We start from the raw sequence: 14,094 nt of genomic DNA, 5'->3' as shown, positions 1-14,094 counted from the left end.
AGTTTCTCGCAATGCGATAGAAACTTTGGTTTGATCAGGAACAAAATAAAAAATAATGAAGTGATTGGAAATCCGAAGCCTTATTTAACAGCAATGTCAGAGTGCAGAACAAACCCTTCACCCTTTGAAGTCCTTAGGGATCCAGAACTTCTGCAAGACTGGGAACCTTTTTTAAATAATTTATTTCTGAAGAAACCTGTCTCAAGAAATAAAATAAAATTTACTCTCATGAAATATGTCATAATCAAATCATTACAAAATGGTGCTCTGCTGTGTTCAAAAACTTTTTCTGGACAGTTTGAAGTGTTCAGTTATTGGCGGCCTATTCATCAGATTGGAGATTTTCGCACCGTTACGACTCAAAGGTGTCCTTACCCAGAAGTAAACCAACTTAAAGTTAATGATGTTAAATGTTTATTCCGTTTTCTACAGGAAGAGGATGTGGACTTTATTGAAACAATGATTTCTCAAAATGGATAAAGTAAGAAAGCATAATGACAAAGAAACGAACTGAGTTAACGTAGAATTAACTGTTTTCTTTGATTTATTCTTGACAGATATGAACAATTTTCCAACTTTTAAAATTTTCCCTTTTTTTATATGTCAATTTTTATTATTGTAACAAATAAATATGGTTTGATCTCTTTACTATGCCTTTTTTACTAACCTTTTTATATAAAAAAGGTGTTCTGGCTAAAAAGGGCGTATAACATGGCATACATTTTTTATTTGTAAAAAAAACACATTCGTTTGATTTGTTTTAAACTCATTGACTGTGTTTTAATATAGATCTAGTAACTATATTAAATTTAAGTTACAGGAATAATGATTACTATGACAACAGGAGAAAGCAATGAAAATTCTTTTTGTGTTTTCTCAAAACATCATTTTTGCTTATACGCCCGTTTTACGTAGACCGCCTCAATTCCTCCTCCCCACCCCCTAAAAACCATGTTCCCCCATCGGGACTGTTAGGGACTCATCGGATCTAGACTTCTATTGGTAAAACCATAGATAAAACATACTCCCTTAGTAGATTTCTCATCCTTATGGAACAGCTGAAGACAATTTTATTGTTAGTTCTGTACGGTTTTCTGCAGATGTCGTGTTTTGTTTACAATTTGTTTCCCGTTATTACAGCCATTTAAAACCTCGTTTAGCCAAATAATACGATCTAATCATAAACAATAACTTGTCCCCTAGTTATATAACCAAACAGTAAAGCACAAATAAAGAAATTAACCCTAAAATAATAGAAACAAAATTTCGTCGACACTAGCGCCCAGTGTGGCTTACATGAACTAGACATGAAAAACGAGCTTCAAAATTTACAATGGGATGAGAAGTCTACTTGTGTTGGTTAGTCTATGGTAAAACGAAGTTAAAACCAAATTTTTATCCCTGAACTAATTTTTTCATTTTTTTAGTATTTTTCCTGTACTAGAGAGTGAGTCTCTGTCTCTGTCTCTTATCTGAGATTCTGAGACCCCCCATAATCATTCCCACCCAATTCCCTTGTCTTGTTCTCGTTACAGTGAGAATGCTGTCATTGCTGTCAGCTGGTCACTGCTGTCTGCTCTGCTTCTGACTCTTTACTTTTATATTTATTTTTATAGTGCTGCTACTGCTTTGCTGAGGACTGATGAGGCTCTGGCTCTGGATCCACCAAGGTTTGTTTATGTTAACTTTGAATTAATTAACGTCTTAGAAAATTAGGGTGATAAGAGAATTAGTAGGCTAGGTTGTTGACATGTGCATGCATTAATGTGAAGTTTATAAACAAACAGCTAGTGAGCCTTGTATCTTCTTGTTGAGAAATATAATTGGGGAAACTAGGCCTGTTGCCTATTTTTCTATAGCTCGGTCTATCATTTTATGATAGCCTATTACCTTATCACTTCCTTATTATCTTCTCCTTTGCTTGATACAAGCAAAGCTGGATAGACTGGTCAAGAATATTTAAAATAAAAAATAAAACTAATATTTACAGTAGGCCTATGTACAGATTTCCGTTTACTGTCGCATTTTTGTATGGTTTATTAAAACTAAAAATTTTGTTAGAAGCCATGATATCATCAGCCTAAGGCTAATTCATCAGTTTTAGGAATAGGCCTACACAGAGGTTACGCGTCCGGTAACCGGAGGTGGATTAGGCGTCTGGCAGTTACCGTTATAACCTAACCTAACCAACCAAACTTGCTGATGATGAAAAAATTGAATGAACGTTAAATTCTACTCTTAAAATAAATTTGTAAATGTCAAAAATTCTAATAAAAGATGTAGGCCTACAGTTAAGAAGAAATGGCATTCAAAGCAAAAGTCTTTTACACCGCAAAAGATTAAGATACCAATGGGATTCAAACCATGGACCTCTTGCTTATCAGCCGAGCACTCTATCCACTACACCACAAACACCGATGGCTGTACATCATATCGTTGTGGTAACTTAATGGCGTTCTGGGCCCCCACAACCCGGTGACGTCACTGCCGGACGTCTAAGTTAATCCACGTCTGGTTACCGGAAGGGTTTCCTTTGTGTTGCCTGGGTGTGACGCTTAAACTTACTATTGTTTTGGTATTATGTGAAATTGAGCATTTGTTTGGTTTTATAACCTAAAGCCTAGAAGTTTTAACAAAGGTAAATAACTACTGTTTGGCCTTACTTTACTTCACAAATGTAAATAGGTAGGTACCTAACTTATAGGCTTAACTTACCCTAACTGTTTTCAATGTAACTAAACTTATAGTTAAGTTACCTTAACTCTAACCTAAAAGTTTTGTATTTGTTTCAGACTAGATATGCAGTTTTCTTTTCTTGTTGAGACAATAAATTAGGCTTACTCTCCAAAACCTTCTAAGCCACCACCGAGCCACCTTAGTCATCATGGCAACTCGCTGGAGCAGTGAGTTCATTATTGCTGAGCATCGCGACTTACAGGTAGGCTATTTTCTTGTTGGGTGAATTATTTCTTCTGTAGCCTAATTAACTTAAATTTTGCACACTTGGACTTCCAATATTCTATTTAATCAATTTACTTAAGCTATATAGCTTAAGTAAATTGATTAAATAGAATATTTGAAATCCAATAAATACGTCTAAGTTCTAGGACGTTACTTAAGAAATGAAGTTAAGTTACATTACTGGAAATCGAATAAGTTCAACCCAAAAGCAAAAAGTTGACTGCAGTAATTTAAATTTTTATTGTTCAATGTTGTTTGAACCCAGTGACAAGACCTGTATTATACAATAATTTAATTTACCTATTTTGCCTAAAAAAGGTCTTGTAGTTAAACTACCAGGTAGTAGTTACTCTGCGCGCATTTCGTTGCTCATTGCGGCATTTAACTACAAGACCTTCAGGCAAAATAGGTAAATTAAATTATTGGGTTAATATGCATTTTAGGGTTTGCACGCGATTTTTGAAATTTTTTTTTCATTCTACTTGAAATTTAACCCTCTGAGTGTCCATAGTTTAGGCCTTAATGTCCGCCTATTTTTGGCGCATTTGCAAGGTTTTATTAAAACGGATCTGAAAAGCTTAAAACAATGTTAATTCTACTGTTCTATATACCATTTTGTTTGGAAAATCATGGGCTTCAATATCATACATAAAACCTAAGGAATATTTGTTGAAATTTTTTAGGTAAAAATAAAAATTATTTTGGAAAAAAAATAAAAAATAAATAAGTTCGCGCTCAATGAAATTGTATAAATTATAGGCCTATAAATATGTGAATATAGCCACTTTGTTCTAAATTTTATGAGGATTACAAATATATAATAATATAAGGAAGTAGATTTGCAAATAAATAAGTTATGGGCAAAAAACAGATTTCAGTACATAGCGTTTAGCTAAGAATGCATACTAACCAGAGCTAGGAATCTGGCTGATAATTTACATCAATATCACTACATACTTCTTCTGGATCATCAACCAGCCATTCAAAATCACTTAAATCTTCTTATAATGCACCACGTATATCACTACTTTTGATATTTAACACTAAAACAATGATAAACATAATAAAACACATCAGTCATCGGTCCGAGGTTAACTAACCTGTTTACAAATACGCACGTCAGCTGTCTGCTACAATTACGATCGGCTTGGAGAACATAAAGCGCTTAGAGACAGACCTCTGGAGAAAGCTTAGAATATAATGAAAAGAACGATACCTAACTCGATCCAGTTCAATCCGATTTTGTCAGTCATAGAGCCTTCGCTGTAAACAGTGTTCGTGATCGCTGCAGCGACGCATGACATTACACAAAGTGTGTAACGCGTCGCTGCAGCGACGCATGACACTCGGAGGGTTAACGCTGATTCCGAAAATGACGTTCTTTTTCCGTGGAAAATGACCATAACGCAGAAAAACGACCAAAATATTTTTTTTTACCAAAACACGTCATGTGGGTACTCAAATTAACCGGAATATTAAGCAGATCACGACTATGCAAGAATCTTTTGGATCCGTTTAAATAACCAAGATTTTCACGAAAACGTGATACTACCAGCAATAACTCCAACTCACTAGGGGACAGGTGGGAATTCGGGGTTTTGGGTGGGGGAGACATCTAACTTGGTTTATCATTGTAATTTAATGTGTAAAAAATAATGGGTATTTAGTCGGGAGAATTATGGGAGATATGCTTGAAATTGGGAAAATAGGTTAGGTTGGTTAGTTAGGTTAGGTTGGTTAGGTTATTTTAGGGTAGGTTAGGTTAAGTTAGGTTATGCTTAGTATAATCCCTTTTACCTGTTAAATTAAAACATAAACAATTATAATAAAATAATGACCAGCTGATCCTGATCAGCTGGTATTTTAACACGACAAAAGTTGGAGCAAAAATCTAAAATAGCATCGCATATTTACGTGAAAATCTCGCTTATTTGACCTCGGATCCAAAAAAATTCTTGCATAGTCGTGATCTGCTTAATATTACGGTTAATCTGAGTACCCACATGGCGTGTTTTGGTAAAAAAAATATTTTGGTCGTTTTTCCGCGTTATGGTCGTTTTCCGCGGAAAAAGAACGTCATTTTCGGAATCAGCGTTAAATTTCGAGTAGAATGAAAAAAATAATTTCAAAAATCGCGTGCAAACCCTAAAATGCATATTTACCAATTATTGTATAAATTTTTATTTTTCCATTTTAGAAAAGTTTTATCTGGACTAAGCCTCTGCTGAAAACATATTTCTAACTTAGTTTTCAGATTATTAATAAGTTACTATTTTACAATATATAAGATATCAATTCCTTGGCCCAATACACCTTGGCCTAATATATTTTTTTAGTTTGAATCCTGACCCCTTTATGCTGAAACATTTTCACAGCCATTTATTAGGCAAATTTTCTGCTATTACGTTGGTTTAGATAGAGTAGACAATCTTCTAGATATTTAATAACTTACCCATATTCATTCCTGTAGCCTACATATATTAAATCTTAAAATTGTTTTTCAAGAATTTACTTAACTAATGGTTACTAATCAAACTGTAATATGATTTTTTAGGCGAGTGCGATGGCAGTGGATTCTACAGGCTCATTTGTTCTTCTGGCTGGGTAAGATGTGAAACTTGGTGTTAATAAGTTAACTTGTAGTGTTAACTTTACCTCACTCATTTAAGATCTCAATTACCTATGCATTATTTTGTTTTATAAAGTTGTCTTTATGGTTTGAAGATTATCTGCCGTAAATTATTGTTGGTTGATATTTTAAAATTAAACGATTGTTTTAAAATATGGACTTATTTCCTTATCCACAAAAGATTAAGAAACACAAAAGATATTTAACAAGTATAAGATAGATTTTTTGTGCGTTTAAACTTCAATTGGAATTTAAATTGGTAGATAAGTTCAAAGTTTTCCGTTATACAATACAGAGATGTCAAGAATCTTGATAGTACCGTTAATAATAGCAATCTTGGTAAATCATGGCAGTTTTAAAAGACCCTTTATTATGCCTTACATTTAATCATTAAGACAGACTTTGATAAGAAGTCGACCATTAAGCTATAACATCCAAGCTATATTTTATCATCAACGGAAGTTTCATTGTTGAGGTTTCACTGTTGTTGTGTACTAATTTTAATTTATTATTTCTTTTACGTTTTTTAGGAGAAGATTTTTAGGACTAAAAAAACTGGATGACTCTTCAGATGTGTTGCGTAAATTCCCGAGACAAAGCAAATATGAAGTTGGAACTGCAGAATGGAACCCTAATCACCAGGAGAGGGAGCTTTGTGCGATATCTGTAAGTAGGCCTATAACATCTTAGTTTAAACATAACTTACTCTCTTAATATATTCATGGCCTTCGGGTAACAACTGGGAAAACATCTATCAATCACTGGCTGGCCCGACAGACGTTGTCCTGTCCTAATGTGGTTTTATGTCAAATGCTCGTTAATGTTTCAAGATGAGCTCGTTCGCATCGCTCAATCACGTCCTGGTTGAAGTTCTTACCCTACACTTGCTCACCTGTTATTGTATCCCATAGTTTAATGAAAATATTTTCCTCCAATGCTAATGTAAAGGAAATTTTGTTGAATTTTTAAAATCAAATTACTAAATAACGGGTGGATGGATTAGACATTTCCTTACCTGGAACTAAGAAACTCAACAAAATAAAAATCATCCAATTCGGTGCACTCTTTCTCAAGTTATGGAACACCATCAAAAAAAGGGATTCATTTTTATTTATATAGATTTCAATCCGCCAAAATTTAAGCCTCAAGGAGTGCTATCATCAAATGCGTTTGCTAGTGAATAAAATTGTTTGCTAACTCTACAGTTTCCTCATTCAGTCATCAGAACCTCCAGAGCCCACTCAACTCGCAATGTTGATTACACTGACACATCACTGTCTAGCATCACTGCTTCCACAAAGGAATGAGGGGGAGGGACTAGCACTTGGACTGGGCGTAACAGCCTGCACTTCGCTTGACACACACATGATGCTGTATAGGGAGTCGGCTGCAAAGTCTTGTGCTGTGGTTGGTCTAGTGAGTTGTCATCTATCTGATGTTGGTTGGTGGGAAGTAGAGTTTTAATTTTTGCAATAAAATTCAATATTTTTAGTTGACTTCTCTTGCACTCAATGTCGGTACCGATACCCGTTAATTCTTGAAATGTAAGGATATTTTCAGCAAAATTGTCAAAACGACCACATTTAACCATACTACCTGTATTTAAAACTACCACAATCTTCAATTTAAGAACTTTCTGAAGTCAGATTTTTGGTTCTGCTATAGATTCTCAGCTGACATGGCTATCGCAAATTTCAGATTTCTGTGGTCGTTTGAGCAAGGAATTGATACCTGATCAATGTTTACCACTGATGGTTTCAGTCTGTTATGTCATATGCAGTGGTGTATCCATCCAGGGAAGGGGGCCGGGCCGCCCCAAAATCTTTTTTATTTTAGGGATGTGTTTTTTCTTGATACTTCGACATTGGTATCGGTGTTGAGAATCGTCAAAAGTCTATTCCGATACCGATACCAGACACTTTTGCAACGATCGCACGAATAAAAAATTATCGCTTTTCCGCGATCGTGCAAGACAACTATGATGTCTGCATGGTTGCAAGAGGCACTCCAAATTTTTCCTTGATCGCGGAAGACTATGATGATGTTTCATTCCGCAGGGGATATTCATTATTTTGCCGTGACAGCTGTAGACAATGATGCGGAAAATGATCAAAATTTTCTCCCGATCAGAGTAGACAATTACCTGGATTTACCTAATTACCTGGAGATTTTTGGTTGTCTACACGACCGCGAAGACAACAATGATGTCCACACGATCGCGGTAAATGTTCAGAATTAGCCGCAATTACGGAATACTACGATAATTTCCTCATGAACTTGGGGGACTGGAGATATACGTGATTTTGCCTCGAGCCTCGATCACGGGAGACGTCGATAATGTCTACTCGACTGCAGTATGTTCAGAATTGTAATAAAGTAATGTGTGTTTAAATCCATCCTGTTGTTGCAGAGCAACCAGAGAGTGGAAGTGTACAAGCTGGGAGGCACTGATCTGACCCAGCTGCACACCCTCAACAACCACACCAGAGTAGTAACAGACCTAGACTGGCACAGGTCCAGCCCAGAGCTACTGGCCAGCTGCTCTATAGACACCTACACTCACGTGTGGGACCTGCGTGACCCTCGGCGTCCTGCTGTCTCACTCTCCTCTGTTGGTAAATGCTCTCAAACACTTGCTTTTATGCTCTTCTCTATATCCCTTAACACTATATAACATTTTTACATTTATGATACCGTACTGGGTATTTAGTCCTTGTATGAGGCAGTGGCTTCAGGCTCTTATTTAGGGTTTGGCAGAGGTGGGTTCAGTCTTAGTCTATGTCCTTTCTACGATTAGATATCTGTATGGACCAACAGTATCAATCACATTGGCACCCATGCACCAGATCCTCATTCCTCTGGCTGCTCACAACTGTAAATGGTTCTGGCGTTGAAACATAGAAGTCCAGATGGGCCAGTGCTAGGAACAAACACTCACATACAAAAGCGGCAAAATGATCTGACGGTTTTTGTTGCCGCCCTGTCGAGCCAGTGAGTGGCAGAGGGTGGTGGGAATAGGGGTGTTACAAAGGCAACGTGCGGATATTTTTAGTAACCATGGAGCTGTGGACGGCTGAGCACCATGTATTTGTAGTGGAAGTGCTTTTAAAAGTGGCAACTCATGTGTAGCTGTTCAGTTAACATTTCAACGTGGGTTAAAAAGAAAAGTCCCAACCCGAAACACCATTTTGCTGTGGGTGGGTAACTTTAGAGCCACTAGTTCAGCTTTGAAACTAAAATCAACAGGCCATCCAAGGTCAGCCCGGATGCCAGAGAACGCCAAGAGAGTGAGGAAGACTGTGTGGTTTGTTTGAAAGTATGATTCGTCGCTTATGATGCTGACAATTTTGTCCCATGTAAGCAAATCAATCACTTGTTCTGAAAATTAGATGTGCCTTGCTCAACCACTGGGCTTCAACTGTTGCACAGTTGCCATTTTGAATTAATGAAAGTGCAGGTCGTATCGTAATACTCTTCTACTGAGCGGCCAGGCATGTGCAGAACTGCAGCTTAAGTGCAGACCGCTGCACTGAGGACTAGCTTTCACAGCTTCTCTCACCCTCTCGACCTGTGGGCTGACCTTGGACGGCCTGTTGACTTTTTTCAATGCTGTTCTAGTAGCTCTGAACTTACCCACCCACAGCAAAATGATGTTTCGAGTTGGGACTTTTCGTCTTGGACCCACATTGAAATGTCTACGGAACTGCCGCTGAACAGCTACACAGGAATTGCCACAAAAAAAAAAACACTTCCACTACAAATGCATGGTGCTCAGTTGTCCACAGCTCGATGGCTACTAAAAATGGCTTTGAAACGCCCCTATTCCCACCACCCTCCCCCACTCACTGCCTCGACAGGGTGGCAAAGAAAACTCAGAACATTTTGCCGCTCCCTGTATAATCCAACTCTGTTAAATTATATTATAGATTTTCTTGTACTCTTACAAGACATATGTATTATTCCAAACATGTTTATTGCTACAGCGGGGGCAAACCAGGTGCGGTGGAATCGCTTGTCTCGATACTTGCTTGCGACGGCTCACAATGGCGACATACGTTTGTGGGATCAGAGGAAAGGCACGGCTCCAGTACAATACATCACTGCGCATCTAGCTAATGTAAGGACTAACAGTGGTGATGATGACGTGTAGACATTTTATCTGGGTACAGCTGAATGGTTAGTGCTCATTTGATATTAAAAAGGTCACTAGTTCAATCCTGCAAAAAGTCATTAGATATTTGATGGTTAGAAACTGGACCCAGTTGTTCTATCATTGCTTGAGTAAAGTGATTAAGTATTTTAAAACTTCAAAAACAGGAGATTAATGTTAAGAGAATTTAATTTTATATTTGCTACTTCAGTTAATATTGATAGACTAGGCCTAATGTAAAACCTATAAAATATAATTAATTAATTACACATTTTTTATGGATTGAGCACCTATTTTATGTCTTTTATAACCTATGGTGGTGACTTTAGAAAGTTAATAAAAATAATTATTCTCTAGTCTGTGAACAGTCTTTAATCAATTGATGTTTTTCTTTTAGTTTGATAACATATAAATTCCAAATTATTTCTCGGTTAATATTGGACAATGAAAACTTAATAAGGCCAAATAGTATACCAGTCCCTGAGGAGTTGAAATTCTTATTCAACTCCAAGGTTGAAGGTCGCCAACTCAACCTAACAGGGCATCTTGTCACACCAATACTTATTCAAATAAATGATAATAAATGTGTGCCTGTGTAAATAAATGGTTTTTCTTTTTTAATTTCATTTACCTATTCAAAGGTATTTTTAAGGCTGAAATTCAGTTGTCTGTTCCAGATACATAGTCTGGACTGGAGTCAGACTCATGAGAATCAGCTGGCCACTGCCAGTCAGGACTGTACGGTCAAGTTCTTTGATACCACCAATCCTCGGAGAGCAGAAAACATAATCACGGCCTCGGCTCCGGTTTGGAGGGCACGCTATACAGTAAGTCTGTGTTTTAGCATGACTTCATAGTTCGTAAGATTTTTGTAAATGTAATATTACTGTTTATTTATGTAGTGTTTCCATTTGACTGGGAAAACTAGGAATTGTTCAGGAACTTTATTTGGGAAAAGTGGAAAAAGTCACCAATAGTCTATGGCTCTGTTCATTACTGCCGTTCGTTGGGAGTTTTTAATTTTGTCAGTTTGGGAAGGAAACCCAACTATGAGTGGTAATCTCTATTGTGATCTTTGGAGGTGATGAGGATTGATTTTTCAGGAGATAATCACAACATTGCTACTTACTAACGTAATGTAGTTAAAACTGACATTATCAATGTTTGTTTGAATTGTTCAGCCGTTTGGTGATGGTCTTCTGATGGTGGTGGTCCCCCCTATGAGAAGAGGAGAGAACAGTCTTCTGTTGTGGAACCTGTCCAACCTCACAGCTCCTGTCCACACGTTCGTGGGCCACACCGACACAGTGCTGGAATGTGAGTGGCGGAGACACAAAGATGGTGAGTAACTCCGGAAAAACTAGGTTTTAAGGATTTTGAATACTTTGATTATGTTTTTGCATTGAATGTGAACTAAAACTTTGTGGTATTTGGAATCATGCAGCAATTGTAAAATAAATAATAATGGAGTGTTTAACCAATAATCTTAGTGTCAATTTTTCATTTGGAATTTACAACATAACTTTTTTACTTTTGGACAGTTGGACCTAACACAATGTACCTGAAGTTTATAAAATAATCTAGAGATTTGTAACTGAAACGACTTCATAGAATAAGCTTCAGGAAGTCTGATTGAGTTGACGTTCTTTTTCTCTTAAGGATTCCTCTGAATTAACCTTTGTTACACAAATTAACTTATTGTTTCCACTGATCAGTGAGCATTATTAAATATAAAAACCCTTCAAAAATGCAACTCTTTATATTCATTATTTCAATTCCTTTCTTACAGAATCTTCTGACTATCAACTAATTACATGGTCCAAAGATCAGACCTTGCGTATTTGGCAAATCGAGCCATTCCTGCAGAAGGTAAGCAAACTCTTAATTATGATTTAAATTCAGGGTTGCCCAATTAGTTTGTGCTGTGCCCAGTAAATGTTAGATAATATAGTTTTGTTCAAGTAAAGCCTCTTGGCCAGGATTTCTAATGGTAGAATAAAGGGAACACCAGCTAGCCTACCTTAGAAGTTTAGGTTGGCCACATAAACAACAATTTTTGTTTCCAGGAGGACTTTGTAAAGTGTAGACAAATTTGAGTCTATAAAAATGTTCTTGCATAATATAATGTTATTGTAAAACCAAAACTTAGACTCTTTGAATAAACTCTAAACGTTGTATTTATTTTTAATCATTTTTTTCAGTTGTGTGGACACGATCCTGATGGTGACACAGCCACTAATGTAGATATCCTCACTACTGCATCTGCTCTGGGTAAAATGAAACACCTGTTGTGACTTTGTTTTCATTAGAATTAATTACGTTCCTGCATTTTTGACCAAATTTCAGAAGTGTTAAAGTGTGTTATATTGGAAAGAAAATGTAACATACCTAACCTTCTCTTGTAATATTCTATGCGAGTATAACTGAACAAAATTGGCTAAAAGCAATACCTGACAATGCTGAAACCTGAGATTCAAGATTAACCAATGTGTTTGGGCTTGGATTTGACCACCTTTTAGTTTAACTATGGTAGATAAATTTCAAGTGTTCATTTACTGGTCAGTGAGTGTATATGGTTGGATTCTGTGCGATTTACTCCTCAAATCTGTTTTTAGCCACTTTGTTTATACCCTTTCTTACCTTTTTTAAGTCACTAAAGCTGGTTTAGAAAGATGATTTAACTTCTGTGCATAACTTGTACTAAAACATAGTAAATAAGCACAATTAGGGCTATGAATACTGCTTGAAACTCATAGGGGTAAGAAAAGTATTTTTATCTATTTTATTTTAGCATTTTAAAAATCTAGAAGCTCAGTAATTATTTGTTTAATGGTTATACACATTAACTTAGATTTAATATAGAAGTGCTTTGATTTGATGTATTTGTATGTTTATGTCACAGAAAGTGAAGGAGAGAGTGAGGTTATGTTGGACACAGCCAGTTCTACATTGTCTAACTCATCTTCCTCCCAGGATCTCCAGACAACTCCTGCGTCCCAGCCCAAGACTTTGCAGCAGGAGTTCTCATTGGTTAATGTCAACTCTCGCAACATTACGTTTGACAAGGTGAGTGAACCAAAGATATATCTTTGCCAGAGTGTGCATTTTGGTAATTTATTACCAATTGGTGGTTCTTTGTAAGGTCAGGCTGGATGCTTTTTTTTGCTTTCATAGGCTATAGATAATATGTCAGCGTTTGTGAGGAGATCAAGCGGCATAGCTGCCACTTATGAGTTTCATTGGAATTATAAATAATTATTAGCTTTACACCATCTTGCATCTTTTACGTTTCAGTTTTAATCCATTTTAAGTAAGACCATCTGTTGATGGATTAGTTTGACAGTGTCATCTAATATAATGATGTAGTGTAACTATTAAGTTACTGAAAATTTGAATTCCCAATTTAGTTTTATTTCCCTATTTACTTTGTATTATGCAATTAATTCTCCACTGCATAAACTACTAGCCTAACTGATACACCAGTACTTCCCAATGGGAAGAATACGCAGAAGAAAATAATGTGGCTCTACAGTATAGACCTGCTTCATGAAATAATTACTGTAAAAAATAGTTATTTGTGTAACTAGTGGTGAAAGTGGCACTTTGCTGCACACGAGAGCGGCTCGTGCGGAATGATCTCGAGTGCAGCAAAGGCCTTTTTCACTCGTGTTACACATTATATTTTTCCTACAGTCACTATAAAGTATATAAATAATTAGTCTTTCAAACACTATACAACACGTTTTTAGGTTAGCTGGCAACACAAATAGGTGCCCTAGAGAACGTAGTACGCGCGGTCCGTATCACTCCGCTATTTTTCCTCGGCAAGAAATGTGCTTCGCGTTTTAAGAATATAATATAGTTCCGTATGTTTTTGTAATTTGAAGTGGTTTCCGCGCCTAAAAAAACGCTTTAAATGTATTTTCTTGTTTATTAAGATCGTGGGAATGTTTTAAAAACGTTTAAAAGAAAAGTCCAGAAAGTTCAGAAATACCGAAACTATAAACACGAAATGGCAGGTTAAATCGTAGTTATAATAGTCAATCAGCTGCTCATAGTATTATTATCTTTAAGTGTTGCCAACCTATTTCCAAGCGTACACGGATTACGTGCATAATAGAACCACGCTGTTTTGTGTTGTTTCGTTGGAATCCTGATGTGCGGCAAAGTATAAACCGTACGGCAAAGTATAAACCGTACGGCAAAGTATAAATATGCACCAATTAGCAGCTTTCTGTACTATAAACAGTACAAGGAAGCCAACTTTGTCGGGTGACTGTAGGAAAAATGATATTGTTGTCGTTAACATTCATTCTCCATTCTCTTCAAATGCAAATGTAATATTACATGTCAT

The 14,094-nt window shown here is 36.5% G+C and overlaps 1 protein-coding gene across 2 annotated transcripts in view; it reads left to right on the top strand.

Annotated features, from left to right (window-relative positions):
• The first annotated feature begins 461 nt into the window (after positions 1-461).
• LOC128990856 (GATOR complex protein WDR59-like) overlaps positions 462-14,094 on the top strand; it is a 39,741-nt gene continuing 26,108 nt past the window's right edge. For both annotated transcript variants that reach the window (XM_054413477.1, XM_054413476.1), the window contains exons 1-12: positions 462-481; positions 1,617-1,670; positions 2,793-2,938; positions 5,516-5,565; positions 6,121-6,256; positions 8,001-8,205; positions 9,574-9,707; positions 10,418-10,567; positions 10,922-11,081; positions 11,530-11,609; positions 11,942-12,011; positions 12,643-12,806. In XM_054413477.1, coding sequence (XP_054269452.1) covers positions 2,885-2,938; positions 5,516-5,565; positions 6,121-6,256; positions 8,001-8,205; positions 9,574-9,707; positions 10,418-10,567; positions 10,922-11,081; positions 11,530-11,609; positions 11,942-12,011; positions 12,643-12,806 — 1,203 coding nt within the window. In that variant the 5' untranslated portion in view covers positions 462-481; positions 1,617-1,670; positions 2,793-2,884. The remainder of the gene's footprint in view (positions 482-1,616; positions 1,671-2,792; positions 2,939-5,515; positions 5,566-6,120; positions 6,257-8,000; positions 8,206-9,573; positions 9,708-10,417; positions 10,568-10,921; positions 11,082-11,529; positions 11,610-11,941; positions 12,012-12,642; positions 12,807-14,094) is intronic.

Source organism: Macrosteles quadrilineatus, unplaced genomic scaffold (assembly GCF_028750875.1).
Source record: "Macrosteles quadrilineatus isolate MER2022 unplaced genomic scaffold, UCM_ALF_1.0 Scaffold_3__2_contigs__length_128488019, whole genome shotgun sequence".
NCBI lineage: Eukaryota > Metazoa > Arthropoda > Insecta > Hemiptera > Cicadellidae > Macrosteles > Macrosteles quadrilineatus.
Note: the sequence above shows the minus strand (reverse complement) of the source record. Positions and strands in the feature narration are given on the sequence as shown.